This window comes from Cebus imitator, unplaced genomic scaffold, assembly GCF_001604975.1.
Source record: "Cebus imitator isolate Cc_AM_T3 unplaced genomic scaffold, Cebus_imitator-1.0 Scaffold53, whole genome shotgun sequence".
In the NCBI taxonomy this organism is placed as follows: Eukaryota; Metazoa; Chordata; class Mammalia; order Primates; family Cebidae; genus Cebus; species Cebus imitator.
Genome location: NW_016107368.1, coordinates 7,890,144 through 7,912,166, shown reverse-complemented (window position 1 = coordinate 7,912,166; position 22,023 = coordinate 7,890,144). Strand labels below are relative to the sequence as shown.

The window sequence follows — 22,023 nt, the reverse complement described above, 5'->3', positions numbered from 1 at the left end:
TTTTGAGACAGAGCCTTACTCTGTTGCCCAGGCTGGAGGAGTGCAGTGGCGTGATCTCTACTCACTACAGCCTCCACCTCCCGGGTTCAAACGATTCTTCTGCCTCAGCCTCCTGAGCAGTTGGGACTACAGGCACATGCCACTATACCCGGCTAATTTTTGTATTTTTAGTGGAGACAAGGTTTCATCATATTGGCCAGGCTGGTCTCAAACTCCTGATCTCGTGATCTGCCTGCCTCAGCCTCCCAAAGTGCTGGGATTACAGGCTTGAGCCACCACGCCCGGCCTTGGGGCTAGGTTTTTACTTGATCAGTGTCATAAGGATTTGTTGTGCCCTTAAAATGCGTTTGCTTAATCATTGGTTCCAACATGTTTTTACTTTGAGGCATGAGGGACTTGATTGCATATCTTATAAATATTTGTCAAATAAGATACCCAATGGCTTGCAATCACCTTAAAGATAAAAATTGATGAATTACATTGAAGTACTGTATTTGCTCTGAGTGGCATTTTACTAATAATTCTAAACTTACACTTTGAAATGGAAATTATCTGAGCCGAGCATCTTGCTTGACATAAGCTTTCTTGTGGAACTTCAGTAGTTGGCCCTTGCCACGTGCTTTCATCTCGCTAATAACAATGGGTTGGAGGTTGTTTGAGCAAAAGTCTGGACTTTGCTGCTTGTATTGGGTGTTCCCAAGCCCACCACCAGGTTCAGTGATGTGCCAGGAGGACTCATGTGACTCAGCATAGAGTGGTACTTGCAGCTGTGACTTACTACAGTGAAAAGGCACAAAGCAAAAGCAACAAAGCAAAGAGGCACATGGGGTTAAGTGTCGGGGAACCGGGCTCCGGCTTCCAAAAGTCATTTTTAGTGGCATCACATGGGAGACTCTTAATTCCCCAGCGAGTTAAGAGCCCCTGGGAACCAGGGATGCACATTAGAGACTCAGCGCCTGGGCTTCTGTTTGGGCCCAGTCACACAGTCATCCTCTGCCTAGCACATATGAAGTCCAGACTCCAGAAGGAAAGCAGGTGTTCAGTAGAAACCACAACACACTATGGAGGCACAGTGAGTTACTCTTACCAGTTAGGGTGGTGGGAACCCTCTCGAAATCCAAGTTCACAGACCCCAGCCAAGGGCCAACCTGGCAGGCAGGACTCAAGAGGACAGGAGTCAGGCCTGCTGTGTTGTTTCTGCACACTGCTCAGATAACATTTCAGATTCACTCCCAGGAGCTGGAGTGGACACCAGGCAGAGACCTGCCAGTGAGAGACATGCATCTGACATTAGGGGGACTTCATATGTCTCCCCTAAAAAACTCAATGTAGATTTCACTATAATTATATCTAAGGGGCACAGAACACTCCACCCCACCTCTGCCCCATCTCCCCTTTTTCCAGCCCATCCAGAACTGGTTATTTTTCTTCAAAGTTTTATCCCAGGAGGCTGCCTCCTCATCACTTTACAAATGCTTTGGGTAGATCAGGGGCAGGGGGTGGGCAGAATAAGGGCTGTGAGCTTGGAAATTAATCTCCCAACCAACTAGATGCAGAATGAGTTCCCAGTTTCCACAGTATTGTAGGACGTGCATTGGAGAAGTTCCTGTCTTGAAATGAGAGGATTGATATGTAATTAGGTTCCAGGTAATACTACGCTAATTGTAAACAGTTGTTTCTTACAGGTGTTCTATAAGGACTAGGTGAGTATCCTGTAGGGCAGGTGACTGGCCTGCAATGCTGTGTGCATTCGTAACTTGAAGGCATATGCTGTGCCTTCCTCCAGAGACCACTGTGTCTCCCCCCAGGGTGGGGAGGTGTGGGCATCCTCTTCAGGAGTTTTTATTAGCAGTTTTCTTATGAGGGAGGGTATCAGCATCAGAAGCTTGGCATTTTCTGTGAATTGTTCATGTTCATTGGCCATATGCTTTTTTAGATTAATTTGTACCTTTTTCCTTTGAGTACGAGTTGCAAGTGCTTTTTTTGGTTTGTCAGTTACCAAAAAAAAAAAAAAAATTGGCCATGCAGAGATGTTAAGTGTTATATATATTGGCATTTAATTTTTTTAATTGCATTTAGGTATTGTGTTATTTTTCAGCCTTCTCATTCCAGTGTTTACAAGATTTGCTTTAAAAATTCTTTTTATCTCCTGGTTCCTTTATTTGTTATATGTTTAGGTAGGATTTACTGTGGTCTAAGATGAACTGGATGAGCCCACCCAGTCCTCCAGGATCTTCTCCCTGACTAATCCAAAGTGCTGTTCTTCACGTACTGTTTCCATTAAACTCTGGTTGTGTCTTGTGTCCATTCTCTTTATCTGCATAACCTTGTTTACACTGTGGTACCTTTATAGTAAACTTTTATACCTGACCATGTTAGACATCTTTTTATATTTTTTCCATATTTTTTCTTTCTCAAAGAAATCCCATCTGTAGTAACTTCCAGTATTTTAAAGCAGGGATCCCCGACTCCTGGTCTGCAGTCCTGGTATTGTCTGTGGCCTCTTAGGAACTGAGCTGCACAGCAGGAGGTGAGCAGTGGGCTGGTCAGCATTACTGCGTGAGCTCTGCCTCCTGTCAGAGCAGCCCCAGCGTCGGATTCTCATAGGAGCGCAAGCTCTGTTGTAAACTGCGCATATGAGGGATGTGGGTTGCACACTGTTTATGAGAATCTAACTAATGCCTGATGATCTGAGGTGTAACAGTTTCATCCTGAAACCGTCTTCCCCTGTGGAAAAATTGTCTTCCAAGAAACCAGTCCCTGGTGCCAAAAAGGTTGGGGACCGCTGTCTTCAAGTGTTAGATTGTGAAGTTGACATTTCATCATTTTGGATCATTCTGTCCAGGAGCATAGGTGACTTTTCATTTGTTCACATTTTCTGTGGCAGGGGTGGTTTAAAAGACAAAGTCTTGTTCCGTTGCCCAGGCTGGAATGCAGTGGCATGATCATGGCTCATTGCGGCCTTGAACTCCTGGGCTCAAGTGATTGAGCTTGCCTCAGCTTCCTCAGTAGGTGGACTACAGGCACTTACCATCATACTGGGAAGATTTTTTTTTTTTTTTTTTTTAATTTTTTTGGTGGAGATGGGATCTTACTATGTTGCCCAGGCTAATGTGTTCTTTAACAGCATGTTGACGTTGTCTGTAACTCATGTTTCTTGAAAAATTCATTCCTACCCACTTGTGTTGTAAATGGAGTCATCTCTTTGATTACATACGCCAGCTGGCCGCTGTGTGAGTGTATAGAGACTTGTGTCAAAGCCCTTTATTTACTTCTCATGCTGTTAGGAGTACTTCTCAGGTGCTGTTGGGTTTCACGTGGCCAGGTACATCACCTGCACACAGTGCTCATTTCACCTCATTCCTCTTCCTGGTGCATCAGCCTTGACTGATCCCTGTCCCAGAAGCATAGTCAGGGAATAGAGGGTGACACACCTGTGCCTTGACCAGGGGTACAATGTAGAGTAAGGAACTTTAACCTTTCTGTGCCTCTGGTTCTTCATCTCAGTGAGAACACAAGCATCTCTCTGCCTTTTGGGATTTGGGGGAGGACACAGGAGCTAATAGGTGTGAAGCAGTTAGTTGATCAGTGGCCTGGCATGTGGTAAGTTTCAGTAACACTAACAAACAGTTGACCTTTCCTGTTAAGACAGTTCCAGCTGTGTGTTTTCTTTCCATGTTTTCCCATATTTTTGGAGAGTTGATTCTTCATGTGGCTGCAGCTTGCTGTCCCCTGGTATTTTCAGGGGGCTTCTACCTTGGGTGTAAAATCATAGGTGTGTTGCTAAGAAAAAGCCCTTTGTAACCAGTATTAATACTATACTCCATATGACGTGTCTTCCTGTCATCTTTTATTGTACTTTGACCAGGTGGGCTGGATGACACGTTGCACACAATTATTGATTACGCCTGTGAGCAGAACATTCCCTTTGTGTTTGCTCTCAACCGCAAAGCTCTGGGGCGCAGTTTGAACAAGGCAGTTCCTGTCAGCGTGGTGGGGATCTTCAGCTACGATGGGGCCCAGGTGAGCACACAGGGCACAGGCCTCCTCAGTCACTGCCCATGGTTGGAAGTTGGGCAGGTGGCCAGTGTGGGCTCACCCACAGAGCAATCCCAGAACTTCCTGTAGGCTGGTATTGAGGAGAAGCCACCATTGAGGCAGAACCCTCTTATAAAAAGGTAGCATTTATCTCTTTGACAGCATGAGGTGTCTGGTTCTGAATTGAGCTCTGATCTGGGCTTCCTGCCGGCATAGTGGCACCTCAGACAGGCCCAAGAAATTGGCCTAGCCCACTCTTCCCTCTGGGGCAGCATCCCTGGTACTCATCCACAAGCATGGGGTCCACATTGCCCTGTGTCACCCCTGCTTCTCTCTGGAGAGTGCCATTGCTGAGTTTGAGGGGACCTGTATCCTCTGTAGCTGGGATATTACCTGTGTGCTCTCACTTGTGCCCAAGGATCAGTTCCACAAGATGGTTGAGCTGACAATGGCGGCCCGACAGGCATACAAGACCATGCTGGAGAATGTGCAGCAGGAGCTGGCGGGAGAGCCCAGGCCTCAGGCACCTCTCAGCCCACCCACACAGGACCCCAGCTGCCCTGCAGAAGACGGCCCCCCAGCCCTGACAGAAAAAGAAGAGCCACACTACAGTGAGTGCCTAAGGGAGAGTCATGTCAGGTTGAGTGTCCTCCAAGTTACTTACTGACTTTAATTAGAGTCCCCAGAAGAGCAGCCTGACCATTGATGCTGCAAGAACAGCTGAGTAGCAGGGCCCAGTAAGTCCAGCTGAGACTGGCTGTAATAACGCGTGGTAAATCCAGCCCATTTCCTAAGAGGTATTATCAGACTTTTGAAGTTGGAAGGACTTGCCACTGACTGTCTCAGACTTCAAGTCAGATGTCTCCTGACAGTGGGTGGCCTTAAGGATGGCTGTACCCAAGAGAAGCTTGGAAGGTCAAGTAGAGGTTCAGTCCTCTCCTAGCCTACCCACAAGGCCCTAGCTACCCTGGATTGCCCGCCCTCACTAGCCAGCTTCTGCTCAGTAAGGGGCAGTCCCGGCCCCGCAGGCTGAGAACAGTGGGAGAATGCCTGCTAGGGCACCTCTGAGCACTGTGACTGCCGGGCAGTGGCCACAAGCTCCCTCGCCCATGCTGCTGGTTTTCTGACAGGAATTTTCCACCTTGTTGATGGCTATTCCTCACTCGTGCTGTTTTCTCATTTTAGTTGAAATCTGGAAAAAACATCTGGAAGCATACAGTCGATGTGCCCTGGAGCTAGAAGAATCCTTGGAGGCTTCAACCTCTCAAATGATGAATATGAATTTATGAGAATTTTTGCCTTGTCTGTATTTTGGGTAAGGAGGGGAGGTCTGAAAAATACTTTGAGGCTTTTTCTTCTCAGTTTTTCATGACAACATAATTTGTGTAACTGTTAAATCTGGAAATTGATCAGCATTAAAGGATACATGAAGCGGTGTCTGCAGGCCTTGAATGCTGCAGAGCCTGTCAAAGAAGGTCGCTCAGATGCACAGGTGGTAATCTGCTCTAAAAGCCTGGTGATACAGCCCTGGCTTTCTGAGCACACTGTGGATCTGGCAAATACTGGAAAATGTGATATTTAGAATACTTTGGCTGCTAAAGAAACTTCCTCTCCATTGTGGAATAACTGAGCCAAGTGAGTGAGTTTGTGGAAAGCAGGTGCCAAGCTCCTGCCTGCTGGAGGTGGTCATACAGGGCCATTCCCACCCGGCAACAGCACCGTCCTGCAGGGAGCTACTTGGCAGAGGGATGCAGGGCTGCTGGCATCAGAGCAAGAGGGCTATGGGAAAGAGCCCTTTCTCAGGGGATGTAGCTTTTTTTAACGATTTGGGGACACTTGGGGGATTTGCTAAAATGAGCCTCAGAAGGAAAATTGTTTTTCTAACCTGTGACTTTTTGACATGAATTATTCCTTTGTCTTTATTTTTCAAGGAAACAATGTGTATTAAAGTACCTAGATTTGTTTGATAATCAACAAATCTTTCCTTTAAATGAGCATATTCTGAATGTGGTTTCTGTCTTAGAGGCCAGGAGGACAGAGTTTACTTTCATATTTTCCCTGTAAGTAAGAGGGCTTATTTATTTTAAATAAAGAGTAATTATTACATTTTGGTTCAGACTCTGGTGATTTTAGCCTATCCGTGGTCTCTGTCTTACTTGATCATTCCTATGTCTTAATTTATCCCTTTTGGACAGTCTGGGCCCTGAAGTAAAGGGGGCCACATAGGGCAGGGGGGGTTCTGCTATCCCTAGCACTCTTAGGTCTGGAAGTGGTGATTATCAAAACCTCCAACCCTGCACAGACCTGCTAGAACCAGATCCTGGCTCAGTCCCGACCTGCGCTTGCGTTCTTTTTACCACAGCTAATGGCAGGAAAGAATTTTCATTGCTTTTTGCTTGTCATGTAAGCAGGTTATTGTTTTGGCTTTGAAAGTGCTCTTAGCTGAATTCAGTCATGCCAATATTGTACCTCTGAGAAGTGGCCTGTGATGAGCAAATAAAATTGGAATAATAAGTCAGAAATGGCATGCTATGGGCAGGGGCTGGAAATGTGACCAGAGGTTGGTTTATGAAGCATCGTCTGCCCTGTCATCTATGGAGGTCACAGGGACCAGCGTGAGCTCTGCTGTTCTCTACACATTCTGAGCTGGTGAGACATGGGAAGTGTGGTCAGCCAGGCCATCAGCAGTCCTAAGCTGCGAGTCCTCGCCACTCATTTCTCTTTCAGGGCAGTCAGTGGGGCCAGCAGGAAGGGAGAGGTCTTTTCTGCCTCCTCATCAGTAGGTAGCAAATCAGTCGTGGTAAGTTGGAAAATAGGAGATTATTTGAGAATAAAAGTTCCAAAATTAATTTGTGGGGAAAAAAATAAAATAGCCTATCAGCTGCACTCAGCAGCTAGTGTTTTAAATTTGATAAATCAAAAAATTAAGGATCTCTACTAGATGAATTCCTTTGCTCAAAGCCCCTTTTTGGAGGTTTCTAGATCTGTGACATTTGTGTTGCTAATCTAAAGATGAAAGCAGCTTAAACAGAGTAGGTAGGCCTTTAAACATTTCATGCAGCTGCCGAGAGCTTTATTTCTCCTGGGAGTTAACCAAACTCATCACGTGGTTGCCTGGTGATGCTATCATTTTCTTGTCAGTGAAGAACTCCAGCTGAGGCCACTGCAACAGGTGATTTCAGCTCCCTCAGCGTGCAGATGGTGCCGCATGAACACACAGCTCTGGGCCAGGGGAGCCAAGTACAGTCACTTAACAATGTACAACTCTATTTTTATTTTTTCCAGCAGAGCAAAGACTCAAAAATTCATTCTCATAACTACATTTCCCACTCCACGTTATGAAAACTTCAAGTATGTAATTATTTTGTTAAGTGTGAACGTGCTCAAAATCCAGACTTCAGAAGAAGATACAGAAAACAGCATGAAGAATATAAGCCCAAAGCCCACAGCATTTCACTCAGCAGTTTATAGTGGCTGGAGCCAGACCCAAAGCAAGAACCACAGTAAGCTGATGGGTATTTTATAGGAAAACTTCAGGTTGTGAGTATGTGATGGTTCTGTGAACCAGACTGGCATCCTTAGCTAGATGGGCAAGCACACACCTCGGAGGCGGCTGGGCCTCTCGACTCGGGATGCGGAGGGAGAACATGTGGAGGGTGTCTCCAGCATCTTCGGGACACCTCTGTTGTGATGAATCCTGAAGGAATTGGCAGGTGATGTATGCTGATCCTACACGGGCTGTTACAGACCTTGTCCGGCTCCAGAAAGAAGGGATGCAAAACAGGCCATTGTCACAGTGCTAGGAAGACACTGAGTATTTGCCAGGATCACCAGAGGGGTGCAGCTTGACTTGTAACAGAGGCTTTGGTTTTATGACAGACATGAAAACTGCCATTCCACAGACAAGAAGAGACGTGTGTATAAGATTAAAGGCTGAGCAGCTTTAGGACAAGTTCACACACACAGTGACAGAGTCTTAAGAGATACAGCTTTAATAATTAGAGACTTGAAAAGCAGGTAGAACAAAACATCAGACTCATTCCATTGTCAAGAAATTTAACGTGGCACCAGGAGATTTGCATAATTGACCTGTTTGGCTTTCTGCGTCAAGCTCAGGGTCTTGTTGCAGAAGCTGAGTATTGACAGAGGATACACTCAGAGGCATGAACTGCAGCGCTTGATAAAATAGAGCCCAGTATTTTGAGGTTAGTGGAGAAAACACAATGACTTGACAGATGCACTCCCAGATCGCATCTCGCAGTCACTCAAGGTTTAAAGCAAGGTATTTTCGTATGAAGTCTCACCTTCTCTTGTCCTGGTCATGCATCTTAGAGTTCCTTGGCTAAGTCTGCAGGTGGGAGAAGCGGCAGGCTTGATCTGCATCAATAAAAGCAGCGATCTGCGCTGGCCATGCTAACCCTGTTGACTCTTAGGGGTGGGGGTGCTCTGTAAAGGGGTCACTAGGGCAGTGTAAGATTGGCCTTCAGAGCCTGCTGCCTGTCCCTTAGAGGAGTCTGCACACACACACTTGTTTAATTCAAGAGAGCGGCTGTCGAAGCCTGTCAGCCATCCTAGCTACCTGCCTGTGCCAGACAGAACGTCCTGTCCCAGGTAAGCAACTTTTTTTTTTTTTTTTTTTTTTTTTTTTTTTTTGAGACGGAGTTTCACTCATGTTACCCAGGCTGGAGTGCAATGGCGCGATCTCGGCTCACTGCAACCTCCACTTCCTGGGTTCAGGCAATTCTCCTGCCTCAGCCTCTTGAGTAGCTGGGATTACAGGCACGCACCACCATGCCCAGCTAATTTTTTGTATTTTTAGTAGAGACGGGGTTTCACCATGTTGACCAGGATGGTCTCGATCTTTTGACCTCGTGATCCACCCGCCTCGGCCTCCCAAAGTGCTGGGATTACAGGCTTGAGCCACCGCGCCCGGCCGCAACTTATTTTTTAAGTCTTGGTTCCTGTCACAGGCTCGCTCGGGTCCAGTGCATCTCCACTGTCCCGCCTTTGGGAGGTACCCGTCAGGCGGTGGCCCAATGGCTGTGTTCGGAGCAGGCTTAGGTAAGATGGCTCACTGCTGTGGGGTCCCAGGCCTTCTCCAGGGGTGGCTGTGGTCAGTGGTGGCAGGGTCTGCTTGGGGTCGAGGTTGGTGTCGGGGTCTGCTTCCTGGTGGCTACAAGGTGTCCTTGCTACAGCTTTCCTGAAAGAACAATGTGGTCTTTGAATCCTTGTTGGAACAGATGGGCCTTTCCTGCTCTGCAGCCCAGTCTGTTTCGTAGCCCATCCCAGGCAGAGCACTCAAGGTCTCAGCCCCCTGTTGTGGTGTCCCTCCTTAGTGTCTAAAGATCCAAATGGCAGGAGTGGTTCTCATATACGACAGGCAGGCAGGGCGGCAACGCATTCGCCTAACTCCCAGGTGGTCCCGAGAGGGAGAAGGGCTGGAGAGGGAGCCTGTGTGTGCTCAGGTGCAGAGGATCAGCTGCAAATGCTCAGCGTTTGGTGGTAACAGTTCAGGGGATCTGCTGGCAGCCACGTAAAGCACGTACTTTAACACACTCATCGAGGCAGCTGCATACCCCACAGCCGGGTGCTAGCACACACAGTGATGAATCCCTGCCTTTGTCTTCTGGATTGGCTACTTGGGAGCCAGGGCTGGACAACTGTCTCCGTAGGGGAAGCCCTGTCGAGGGAGCCTCTGCTCCGCTGCCTGCAACTTCCGTGCTGTAGCCCAGGGCTTAGCTCAGGAAACCACTCCCCGCCCCTCCAGCAGGTGCCGCAGGTGAGGTACCCAGCCAGGAGCCACCTGGAGAGTTCTCCACCTGTCCAGGTTTCCTGCTCTCCTCAAAGTACTGACTGGTTGAGTGTTCTGTCCAGGGCATGCAGTGGCTGTGGAGGCCCATCTAACCAGACACCCCTGCCCGTGAGTCCCTCCCAGTCTCACCTCCAGTCTCCTTTAAGGGCTGGGGCCAGATGCCCCTTGATCTCCTGGAGCATCAGCAACAAGACATGGGATTTCCCCATGCAGAGCTGCAGGTTTCATAAAGCAAACTGCTCCGGGGCTAAGAGGGAGCAAGTGGAGTCCATGCAAATGGGGCCCTTGAAAGATGGAGGTGGCAGGCGCCCTGGCCCAGCTCCAGCCCCCTTTCTTTGCCCAGCTGCAGCCACGTACCCACGCCTTCCTCCAGCTCTGCATCATCCGGTCGTGCTCCCCAGCCACAGTCCTCCAGGCAGAGAGCTCTCTGGTCCACTTCTCCTGGTGGGTCGCTTCTGGAAGACAAGCAGGGTCCCCAGATCACAGTTCTGCGGGCATTTACAGCACCCTTAATGCCCACTGGCCACCTTTCTCAGTGGAAAGCCAATAAATCCCAAACCCAAAATGCTACCGTGCAAGCATACTTTTACAGCATGTTTTTTTCACTACCATTGTAAATAGTGAAAAATCACCTAAAAGGGTTGCAGTGAGCATGGGAATCACTTACCAGGTCTCATCACAGCAACTTGCACCTTCGAAGTCTTGTTCCCTGCTGAGGAGAGGACAGAGCAGCGATATTCAGCGCTTTCCCGGATGGCGTCCTGCAGCCAGCTGAGCGCGTGGGCCCTGCCGTTGGGCAGTGCATGGGTCTGCACAGGGACACAGGTCTCCAGAGCTCGCCCATTCTTCTCCCAGACAAAGCGGATGTCTGCAGGACCTGGGGGCACAGACAGTTTCCACTTCTGAGTCCACATTTAGGACTCAAATAAGCTACCCCAGGAGGGGATAAGGGGTTACCTCTTTTGTCCCAGCTGGACTCGAGGTGACTTGGGACAACTCCCAATTCAGTCCCTCAGATTCCCCTGCAGGTGGCTTCCCCATGGCCAGTGGGAGCCTTGGCCTTGGTCCCCATCCTGTGGACTTCCTGCTCTTTGACCTTAAATGCCATTTTTCAAAGCACACCTGTGTGGCCTGTGTCCCCCATGACTCCCTTTCTCCCAGCACTGTGCTGGTTTCCTGCAGAATGGTTCTGGGTCTTGGAACAGCACCCCACCTCACCCTGGCCCTGCTGCCACTCTCATGTCCTATGACCACATGAACAGAGACATCCCAAAGGCCCTGCCATCCCCAGGCCACAGCACAGAGGCCCAGAGGTTGGCCAGCTGTGTGCGGAGGGGGATGGGCCAGAGTGGGGACCATGACGGCCTGTCTCTCCAAGTGAGATACTGGAAACTGGGGCGGGCTTGGAGGGGAGCAGACACAACAGGGGGCTGGAGAGCTCAGACCCTGGCAAGGGCTGGGCCTTGCAGAGTTACACTGGGACCGCCGAGTGCAGCATACCCAGGATGGGCTTCCAGCCTCAAGCATGGACCCTGGGCCCGACATTGGCCACTTCTCCCACAAACCTCTGTTGTTACTGTCTGGGCTTTTGATCTTAATTACTTATTGAAAAAAGTAGGGGGGCCAATTACTTCACATACTCTCAGTCTGTCTCACCCTGTCAGGGTGCAGCCTGGCTGGCCTCAGCTTGTCTGAGGGACAGATCAGGAGGGTGGGCGAGGCAGGGATGTTCCCCTGTGGCCCAGGCTGCCTCACCTGGGGAGGCTGGCCTCGTTCCAGGGCAAAAAGGCTGCACAGCCGACCCTGAGGGCTGCCCCCAGACCCCATATTTGTTCCAGGTGGCTGGGGTGGGGCCGTGAAAACCAGAGTGTTGAGTGGGCCCACAAGCAAGGTCTGGTCAGCAGGTCACTCCCAGCCTTCCTTCTTGGTGAAGTTTCTTGGCCCTCCAGGGGCTGCTGGCCATGTTGGGACAGGCTCAACTCCCTGTCCCTTACTGAAGGAAAAACAAGCACATTCACTTTGATCTGCTTCCCACACTGGCTTCCACTCAAATACAGAAAAGAGTGAGGGGGCTGCGTTCCCTAAGCTCCAGCCCCAGAGTGTGCAGATGCTGGAGCTGAGTTGGGATGACGAGGAGGGCCAGGCCAGGCCCTGGAGGGCAGGCGAGGGGGTGCAGGTGCCCTTCTGTCCCTGACGCTCCCGCTCGTGGTGGGCTGGGTAGGCCGGCCAGCCCGCGCTGCTGCTTCTGGCTCCTGCAGGTGCAGCCTTCATCAGGCCAGGCACCCCAGCATCGTGGACTGGGTTGATAGCCTTCTACCTCCCGCCCAGCGACCTGGCTCCCTGACCTGCACCTGCCCTTCCTTGAGACCCACCAAGGCCCCCAAGTGGGCCATGAGCCACCTAGACCAGCGGTGGCCCTGGCCTCCTCTTGACCATGACACCTCATAAGAATTAGTCTTTAGAAGTTAAATTTGCCCTAGATGCCCATCAACCTGGGAATGACGAAATGTGGCTTCATGGACACCATTCAGCAGTGAAGAGGAAGGAGTCCAAAACACTAAGCAGGAAAAACAAATTCCAGAGCCAGAGAAGTCAAAAGTGCCTGCACACACACACACACACAAACTGGCCTCGTTCGCAAGTGTCGGGGGAGGAGTGTGTCCAGATACAGGTGCTAAATAGTGTGAGGGACCCATGCTCCCCTCCCTGGGGAGGACAGTTGTGGCCAGGGAGCTTTTCATTTCTCTAGCACGTGCTGGATTTTTTAAAAGAAGGGATCGCCAGTTAAGGTGACTTTAGTATTGGATTTTCCCTGCTTTACTGACTGTAGCATCTACTCACCTTTGTCCAGTCTCTTGGTCAACAATTCCCCACTGTCCATGATCATCAGAGAGTGTTCCTCCCAAGGGCTTGACCAAGCTCAGACCTTTTAGCTCAACAGTCCTAGGAATGAGTCCCAAGGTAATGACCGGCCCAGTGAAGCCGTGTTTCTATCAGTGAGGAGTTGGGAAATGTCCAAGAAGTGGGTCACAAGTCATTCATTCCAAGTCTCATCGAAGAATATTCAGCAATACAGAAAAATACTATTAAGTGAAAGAATATCTAGGAGTATATGTGCATATATGTATACACACGTACACGTGTGCATGTAGATACAGTCATGTATATGCACACAGAAATGGCCTAAAAATGGCCAGGATGCTGGTGGTAACTATCTCTGGATGGTCAAATTTGGGATTGTTTAAATTTTTTTCTTTATACTTTCCTGGAGTTTACAAATTTACAACAAACAAAAATAAATAAATAAAAGCATTGCTTTTATAATAGTAACAATAAAAAAAAAAGTGTTATTTTGAAGGAAACATTCCATGAACTCAAGGAAATTCAGAAGGTGCTCCAAAACTCTTTTGCATGGTGGCCCATCTGCCCCTGGCCTGGCAGATGTGGACAGGTTTGGTTTTTGTGCAGGAAAAAAAAAAAAAAAAAAAAAAAAAAAAAAAAAAAAAAAAAAAAAAAAAAAAAAAAAAAAAACACAACACTCTATGTTTTTTCCCACTCAACATGTTTTGGACTCTAGCCACAGATAACTCCACATATCTATCTACAAACACAAGTCCATGTTACATACACGTACAAACATGTCTCTACATCTAGATGCCCACCAACTGGGAAATAAATAGATATTCCCTTCCCCAGCCCATGGGCATCCGGGTAAAACCTCACTTTAAGAAACAGATTTTTTTGAGGTGTTGTAATCAAGTAACTCTTTTCTTTGAACAGACAGTGAAGTGAGTTCTATAAAAGCCTAGTCTCCCCCCTCACATGCTGGCACCACCCAGTGGTGACCTGCACCAAGAACCACCCAGGGAACTGGAGCCACTGAGTCACAGGAGCCTCTAGAAGGGTCTCATGACCAAGCCTTTGAGACTAAGAATCTGGATAGCCTGAGCTGGACTGGACTCGTCACCCAAAGCCCCATCATGGGACCACTGACTGCAAAACCTTCCAAAGATCTACACTTTCGGGGTGGGAGTAGAAACAGGCACCTGTGCTCACCACCGCTGGCATGAGGCATCAGTAAATACTATTTAAATCTGTGTTTGATCATCATAAGACATTAAAGATGTTTTTAAAATGTACTTACGTTCCGTGTATTCCTTTTTAAACTATCCAACTCTTTCTGAATGCATGAGAGAGAGGGAAAGTGAGAGTTAACATCAGTGTGCAAGGCCACCCCATCAGCACTGCACCCTCAGCGGGACAGGGCAGCCACAACCCAAGTCTGTCCCCCGGAGGCCTGCTCGGGAGCTCCTGGAATGCTGGGCCACCAGTGGGGAGCTGTCTTCCACCTCCCAGCAGGGCCCCCCAGAAACACTGCAGGTTTCTTGCTCGGGCCAGTGCTCCAAGCCCCCTAATCATCCAACCCTGTTACCTCAAGAGAGAGGCCAGGCTGGGGTCCTACTCCCAGATCACCCCCTTGGCCTCTGTTGATGGGAACAAGAGACTAGTCTGATGCTGTGGGGCTCAGCAGTCACCAACCTGCATGTGCCTTGGCTCTTCCCAGTGGCTAGTCAGGGGACATTGGTCGTGCTCTCAAAGAAGGGAAATTGTCCTGGCTTGGAAGATCTCAGGTAGAGGTCCCGAGATGGATGCTGCCTCCTGCCCCTGGCTGTCGCTGTGACCAGTACTTTTAGAGAATTAGCTTAAGTTGGAGGCAAATAAACTTTAACTGCTGCGGCAGATGCTATAGGTAACAATCTTTGTCTTACAGCCGAGACTGTTGTGAGAAGACTAGTCACCTTGGTATAAGCAAAGGCCAGGTTTATCCACCAAGGCTGGGTTTATTACGTCCACTCAGGAGTCCAGGGAGGCTGCCAGCGGCCTGGGCTCCAGCACTCGCCTCAGCCTGTGCTGGGGCACCTCCCGCCTGCTCACTCCCACCCCAAGCCTCTAACAGGGCCGGCTGGTGCCAGGTCCACCATGGCTTCAGAGCTTTATGGATGTGATCACGAAAGTGGAGCTGATTCTACCCTGTGACAAACCAGGTGCCCTCTGAGCAGTGGCCTTGCCCTGAGGAGGGCCTGGAGGGGTGGTCAGTCATCTATCCAGTGACTGAGGCCCATCCTGGCAAGTGCCCCGGGGCTGTCGCCTGCAGCACTCTGTGTCCTCCCGGCATCCCTACTGCACGTGGCCCACTCTGACCTCAGGGCTGACCACTTCGGGGCCAGCCCATCTCCCACACTCATGTCCAAGTAGCCTTCCTGCAGCTAGTGGGGCAGCCAGGCACATCCCCAGAGGGGCCATTTCTCTATACCCAGTGCTGGCCACTGGCCATCATGTCCTTCTGTGATGGGACTCCCGGCTTGTTCCTGCCTGCACCTGCTGCCCAGGCCTCATTCTGACACCCGTACCCAGCCTCTTTCCCTGAGCATCCTACTGCTTCCCCAGCCCATCTCTGCTCTCTCCTTGGGGCAGGGTCTCTTCTAATCCTGGGCTTGGGTCCCTGGCCCCTCCTCCCTCCCAGACTCTGGGGACCCTTCTGGAGACAAGGACCATCCAGCCAGGGGTATGCCCCGGGGCTCTGCTGGTCATCCTTTCTATCCTCTCTCCAAGTCACAGAGTAGGCAGGGGCCCCAAGAGGAGGGAGTGGGGAGTGAGACCCCTGCCATAAAGGCAGCAATTCTGACAGCTCCCTTCTGAGTCCTCCTCTTCCTGTCAGTCACCAGGGCGACACAGCCTAACGTTTTGCTCAGGTATGCTCTGACCACCCAGGGCATTGGACCAGCCCCAGTGCTTCTGGAATGCCCCTGTTCATGCCTGCCATTTACTGGCCAAGCCGGCTTATCAATGTGAGCAGGAATCCTTCTCTGCAAAGGGACCTGAGCGAGTACCACCACTGAGGCACCTGCAGGCATTGCCTGGCTCCACGGGGGCTTGTGGGAAGGCACCACTGAGGCACCGAGGGCATTTCCAGACCCCAGGTAACCAGAGAGCTGTTTTGTAAAGGTACATGGAATTATCACAGATAACAGAAGACACGTGCACAGCTTCTGGCAAAGCTGCCTCATCTAACATGCTAAGGACCTCAGAGCACAAGAAGGTGATGGCACCGCCTTGTCCTGGCTGGCAAGGGTGGCTGGCCCAACATACAAGGTCAACTAATTCCCAAGATGGCCGTGGTCTTTCAGGAGAGTCTGAACCAAAGGGAAATGTCACAGAGCAGCTGGAACACACACATGCGTGCCAACAAGCCACTGTGGCCACTAGGAATGGGGACCCTCTCCAGACCCTGTGGCCCCTAAGAGGCCCAAGGGTGCCTTCGGCTGATGCCCTCTGATGCCAGTGGTTCCAAGGGCTCTTACTTCTAACACTGTAGTCAAAACTAAAAGGCCGTCCCAAATCCAAATACCCAAATGCTGCCTGAAGTATGGGGGAGCCATTGGTAGCTTTGAAAATGACACAGGTCTAAACTCGACATGGAAGAGAGTCCCGGCAGGGGTGAGGGCAGGGCCCTGACAGAGTGAAAATGGAGCTTTGGTTAAAAAATTCTATCTATTTATGTGGTGTACGTTAACATACAAGCGCAAGATTTGTATGTGCATGTATACACACCCACACCACCGTTCACCTCCATCAGTCCTTCCATACGCATGCCAGATTTGTATGTGCATGCATACACACCCACTCACCGTTCACCTCCATCAATCCTTCCGTACGCATGCCAGATTTGTATGTGCATGTATACACACCCACTCACCGTTCACCTCCATCAATCCTTCCGTACGCATGCCAGATTTGTATGTGCATGCATACACACCCACGCCAATGTTCACCTCCATCAGTCCTTCCGTACGCGTGCCAGATTTGTAAGTGCATGTATACACACCCACGCCACCGTTCATCTCCATCAATCCTTCCGTACGCATGCCAGATTTGTATGTGCATGTATACACACCCACACCACCGTTCATCTCCATCAATCCTTCCGTACGCATGCCAGATTTGTATGTGCATGTATACACACCCACACCACCATTCATCTCCATCAATCCTTCCGTACGCATGCCAGATTTGTAAGTGCATGTATACACACCCACGCCACCGTTCATCTCCATCAATCCTTCCGTATGCATGCCAGACACGCTATGTGCTGACCCAGGGGTGGGGGGTCATTTTTCACCCATCTGCAGTCCCAGTAATCCATGAGGAAACTGGGTTCATCAGTTCAGAGGAGCAGAGCTTGGCCGCATGCTAACTCTTCCTTCAGCTCCAGCCCGCTTTCCTTCCTTGTCAGTACACAAGCTCTCCATTTCCATGGGGTTGCATCCCAATAAAGCCACTGTGAGTTGAAATGATCCTAAGTCAACAATGCGTGTGTGTGTGTGGTTGTGTATCTGTGAACATGGCTGTGTGTGGGTAGCGTGCATTTGTCTATGTGGTGTGTATGTGGTATATGTGCTTTGGTGTCTACATTATGTGTGGTGGTGTGTGCATGTCAACAGTGGTATGTTTGGTGTTTGGGTGATGTGTATGGTATGCTGCGCTGTGTGTGGTGCATGTGTGAGTGGTTGTGTTTGGTATGGTGTATATGGGAATAGTTGTGTTTTAGGTGTGGTGTGCAGTGTGTGTGCTATGCTGATATGTGTGCACATGTGTAGTGTGCATGGTCTGTGTGGTGTTTGTGTGGTGTGTGATTTGGTGTACATGATGTGTTTTGTGCTGTGCATTTATTGTGTGCACCATGTGGTATGTGTGTGTGGTGGACATGATTGTGTTTGTGGTGTGGGTGTCTGTTATGTAATTTGTGATGTATGTTGTGAAACGTGTCGTGTGGTGTGGACTGTGGTGTGTGTGGTGTGTTTGTGGTGTGCGTGACTGGTGTATGTGGTATGTAGGTGATGTGTGTCATGTGTGTTGTGTGGAGGGGGTACAGTATAGTGTGTGTGGTGCTAGTGTGTGGTATATGAATATGTGCGGTGTGTGTGGTATAGGTGGCATAATGTGTGTAGCTTGTGTGTGTGGGGGGTGTGTGGAGTGGTGTGTGTGTGGGGGGGTGTGGTGTGTATCCACAGTGTGCTGTGTGGCTGGTATTGGGCATTTATGTCTGGGGTGTGGTATCTATGTGGGGTGTGGTGTACATCTAAGGTAAAGTGTGAATCTGGGGTGTGGTGTGAATCTGGGGTGTGGTATATCTGCGGTGTGGTATGTATCTGTGGTGTGGTATGGTGTATGTATGGGGGGGTGTGGTATGTGTCTAGGGTGTGCTGTGTGGCAGGTATTGGGTACATGTGTCTGGGGTGTGGTATGTATCTGGGGTGTGGTGTGTGTGGGGTGTGGTATGTATCTGGGTGTAGTATGTATCTGGGGTGTGGTGTGTGTCTGGGTGTGGTGTGTGTCCGGGATAGGACGTGTATCTGGGGTGGGGGGCTATGTGTCTGGGGTGTGTGTGTGTGTCTGGGGTGTGTGTGTGTGTCTGAGGTGTGTGTGTGTGTCTGGGGTGTGTATGTGTCTGGGGTATGTGTGTGTGTGTCTGGGGTGTGTGTGTGTGTGTCTGGGGTGTGTGTGTGTCTGGGGTGTGTGTGTGTCCCTGCCCATCCTTCACGGCTGGCACCAGGGTAACTATAGTAAACACGCATTGTTAGTCGCATGACAGCAATCCGTCCCAGGGCCAGCGTGGTGCAGGATGGCTGTGCAGCAGCTGTGAACGCTCTCAAGGCCGCTGCCAAGGTCACTGTCCCTCCTGTGCAGCCACAGTGCACACTGAGGCAGGCGGCCGCTCCCAGCTGCTCTGGGCCCTGCTGGTGCACTCAGAACCCAGGACTCAGGATTGTCAGGCAAGCAGTTCCCAGGGCACGGGCCCCAAGGAAGTGCAGTCCTGACCTGCTCACCTCCTTTGTCACTGAGCCCAGGGACTATGCTTGGGGGTGACACCTTGTGCCGTCTCACCTGAGCATTGCAAAGGCATGGTTCCCACCATGACACCCCGGGGTGTCATAACCTCTTTTCTCAGGACCGTCCCAATCTGCCCCAGGGACAAGGTTGGCCTGTTCCGGGGGCTGTGGGGGGAGGGGAGGCATCAGTGGATCTTTCGTATCATCTTCCATTGATAATTCCCCTTCCCAGAGGGAAGAACCGTGGTGGAGAGGGGAAGAAATGTGTCTAGGTGGAAAGGGGCACTGGCAGCCAATCTCCCACCCCAGCTCCTGACATGGGCCCACAGGTGTGGCCCTGTCCCTCCTTTGGATGGGCGGCAAGGCCCCTGGGTGCAGGACAAGAGTGGACCTCCACCCCACCATCAGGCCCCAAGCCCTCCCATCTGCAGGACACAGGGCTCTGCACTACTCTGCCCATGTGGCTCCATCACCTCCACTGCACCCCACGCTGGGCCCTTGTGACATGGCCACCTCTGCACACACCATGGGCTGCGTGTGGTAGACCCCCCCGATTCCCTTTGAGGAAGCGCTTTGGTCTCAAAGGGCCCCCGTCTTTCCTGGATGGCCCAGTCCACGGGGCCACCTTCTGAGCACTGGCCAACAGTGTGTCAGGGCAGGTGGGGACGTCTCCTGGGTGACACATGGGTGGGCCTTCACCAGCTCTGGGGCAGACCCAGTCCCCATGTGCAACCCTGACCACCTGGCCTTCCATCAGTCAGCCCCCTCTGGGGGGTGAGATGCTCCCCAAGACACAGGGTCACCCAGCAAAGCTGGGGGCACCAGGACACAGCAGGGAGAACGGAAGATGCCATGGATATCCTCTAAGTTTCATATTCTAAAAACACTTTGCTAGCCCTTCAATCAGATAGCCCCCAAACCACTGTGACAACTACCATGAAAACAGCTGTTACAGGAAAGAAAAACCCAGCCAAGTTCCAAAGCAGCCCTGCCCTGGGTGGCTGGGGGAGGACACAGAAGGAAGCGGCAGGCCTGGGCCTTGAGCACATTGTAATGCCATCTCCAGGCCCTGGGCCTCACCTGGAACGGTTCATTCCTGGCCCACAGGGCAGAAGATGGCACTCACTCTCCTCAGGAAAGTCTTTGGGACCTGCAAGCCACACTGTGGCCTCTGCCACAGGAAGCATCTGCAGACCCCAACAGAACCCTGGATCCTATTCTGGGGAAATTCACAACCACGGCCCTCTGAGCTCATGGCATGCCCATGATGCCCTGGCCTCAGGCCACCCTGGAAAGGGCTGAAGCCACTCTCTCCGAAGCTGGTTCTCTATGGGGAGGTCTCACAGTCCTCGCAGGCTGTGGCCTCAGTGGAACAAGGGAACAGGAAGGTCCCAGGTGGGGCCAAATGCCTCTGGAGAGCAAGACCACGTGAAAAGGGGTGGCAGAGGGCTGGAGGCCTGAGTTCCCAACCTGCTGAGTCCTTCCTGAGCGCTGGGAAAGGGCCCCGCTACTCTCTCAGCTCCCCCACCCTCTACACACTGCTCCTGGCCACGCTGCTGCAAGCCCATGGCTATATTCACCAGATCTGATCTGCAGCTGCCAGGTTTCTGTGAGGTCTGCCCACGAGAGGCATTGATAGGAGACAGGAAGTCAGAAGAAACGTTTCGTGGCTTCTCATGGGACCCCCAGCAGTGGTGAAGGCAGCGTGGCGGGCAGGGGTACAGCAAGTAAGACCGAGTAACAGTGTTTGACATTTCGCTCTTCCTGCCCACTGCTGGTAATGGAAACCTCACCTTTCCACTTTGTTCCCAGCCCTTCTTAACACCTTTGTAGCCAGTTCCCTGTGTTAAATTCCCTGTGCTTAAAATACCTGGAGTGGTTTCTGTTGCTGTAACAGCTAAGTCCCTCCTCCCTGGGCACCTGTCTTTCATTCCCTATGACCCCAGGGGCTTGTGTACATGCCTAGCTACAGGGAGCACACTTGGGAGCCTCACATTTAAAAACATAACAGTGGCCAGGTGTGGTGGCTCACGCCTGTAATCCCAGCACTTTGGGAGACCGAGGCGGGTGGATCACCTGAGGTCAGGGGTTTGAGACCAGCCTGGCCAACATGGTAAAATCCTGTCTATACTAGAAATACAAAACTTAGCAGGCATGGAGGCATGTGCCTGTAATTCCAGCTACTTGGGGGGCTGAGGCAGGAAAATCGCTTAAACCCGGGAAGTGGAGGTTGCAGTGAGCCAAGATCGTGTCACTGCACTACAGCCTGGGTGACAGAGAGATTCCATCTCAAAAAACAAAACAAAACAAAACCGTAAGTGCTCCTGACCACACGTTCTGCCTGCCCCTACCAGCAAAGGAGCCCTGGGTCCATGGCCAGGTCACAGGGACCCAATAGTTGCTTCCCAGCCTCCCCACCAGGAAGGAGCTTCCTGGGTCTGCCTGAAGGACTTCAGTGCTGTGACAGGACACAGGCTCCTTGGAGACACGAAGCCGTCCGGGCTGCCTGACCCAAGGCAAACTACCTGGCTGTGGAGCCCCATTCAGCTGTGAGAGCGGCCACAGGTAGCTCAGCACAGGCTTGATCCACGGCACCCAGTGGAGGGCAGGAGCCCAGCAAAACTCCATCTCCGCAGCGCTCCATGCACACCAGTATTTCTCCTGTCCGATGCTGGCTGCCAAGAGACATTCTGGGCTCAGCAGACATGGGCCACCTGGGGCTCTCAGAGCTTGTTTAACGGGAGAGGGCAGCACCTCAAAACTCTCAGGAGCTACTGACAACGTGTTTAAAATGTTTAAAAAGAGAGCAATTGGGTTTGCTTTTCCTCTTCATTAACTTCATTCCTCCCCCAGGCAGGCTCTAAGATGCCACTTCCTTTCTTTCTCTATCTACTGATCAGTCAGACGACAACACAGTGGCCACCAGGGCCACCAAGCACTGCCAGAAGCACCAGATACATCTTTGAGGTGTGGTTCTGGACATTCTGCTATCTTTCAAGAGCAGACACTCCATCAGAATATTTTCCAATCCAGGGCAAATGCCTCCTATGTCCCAGGGGAGTACACTAGACTCAGTCTTTTCTGCTGTTATTTTATAATGATGATGGTGACTTTTGAGACGGGGTCTTGCTCTGTGGCCCAGGCTGGCATGCAGTGGCAACGTCATGCCTCATTGTAACCACAAACTCCTGGGCTCCAACAATCCTCAAGGTACGTGCCACCAAGCCTAGTTCATTTTTTGCATTTCTGGGTAGAGGTCAGGTCTTGCTATGTTGCTCAAGC

General features: G+C 50.9%; 2 protein-coding genes across 9 annotated transcripts in view; one reads left to right on the top strand and one right to left on the bottom strand.

Moving 5' to 3' along the window:
* SECISBP2 (SECIS binding protein 2) overlaps positions 1 to 6,148 on the top strand; it is a 42,283-nt gene extending 36,135 nt beyond the window's left edge. For 4 of the 8 annotated variants that reach the window (XM_037738450.1, XM_017528473.2, XM_037738449.1 and 1 more), the window contains 3 exons: positions 3,869 to 4,023; positions 4,457 to 4,649; positions 5,224 to 6,144. In XM_037738450.1, coding sequence (XP_037594378.1) covers positions 3,869 to 4,023; positions 4,457 to 4,649; positions 5,224 to 5,327 — 452 coding nt within the window. In that variant the 3' untranslated portion in view covers positions 5,328 to 6,144. Of the gene's footprint in view, positions 1 to 3,868; positions 4,024 to 4,456; positions 4,650 to 5,223 lie in introns of all 8 variants that reach the window. The other 4 variants (XM_017528469.2, XM_017528474.2, XM_017528470.2 and 1 more) reach the window with 2 other exon arrangements.
* Positions 6,149 to 8,980: 2,832 nt separating this feature from the next.
* SEMA4D (semaphorin 4D) overlaps positions 8,981 to 22,023 on the bottom strand; it is a 127,045-nt gene continuing 114,002 nt past the window's right edge. The window contains exons 16-18 of the mRNA XM_017528468.2: positions 10,518 to 10,727; positions 10,208 to 10,305; positions 8,981 to 9,238 (exon numbers count right to left, since the gene is read on the bottom strand). Coding sequence (XP_017383957.1) covers positions 9,212 to 9,238; positions 10,208 to 10,305; positions 10,518 to 10,727 — 335 coding nt within the window. The 3' untranslated portion in view covers positions 8,981 to 9,211. The remainder of the gene's footprint in view (positions 9,239 to 10,207; positions 10,306 to 10,517; positions 10,728 to 22,023) is intronic.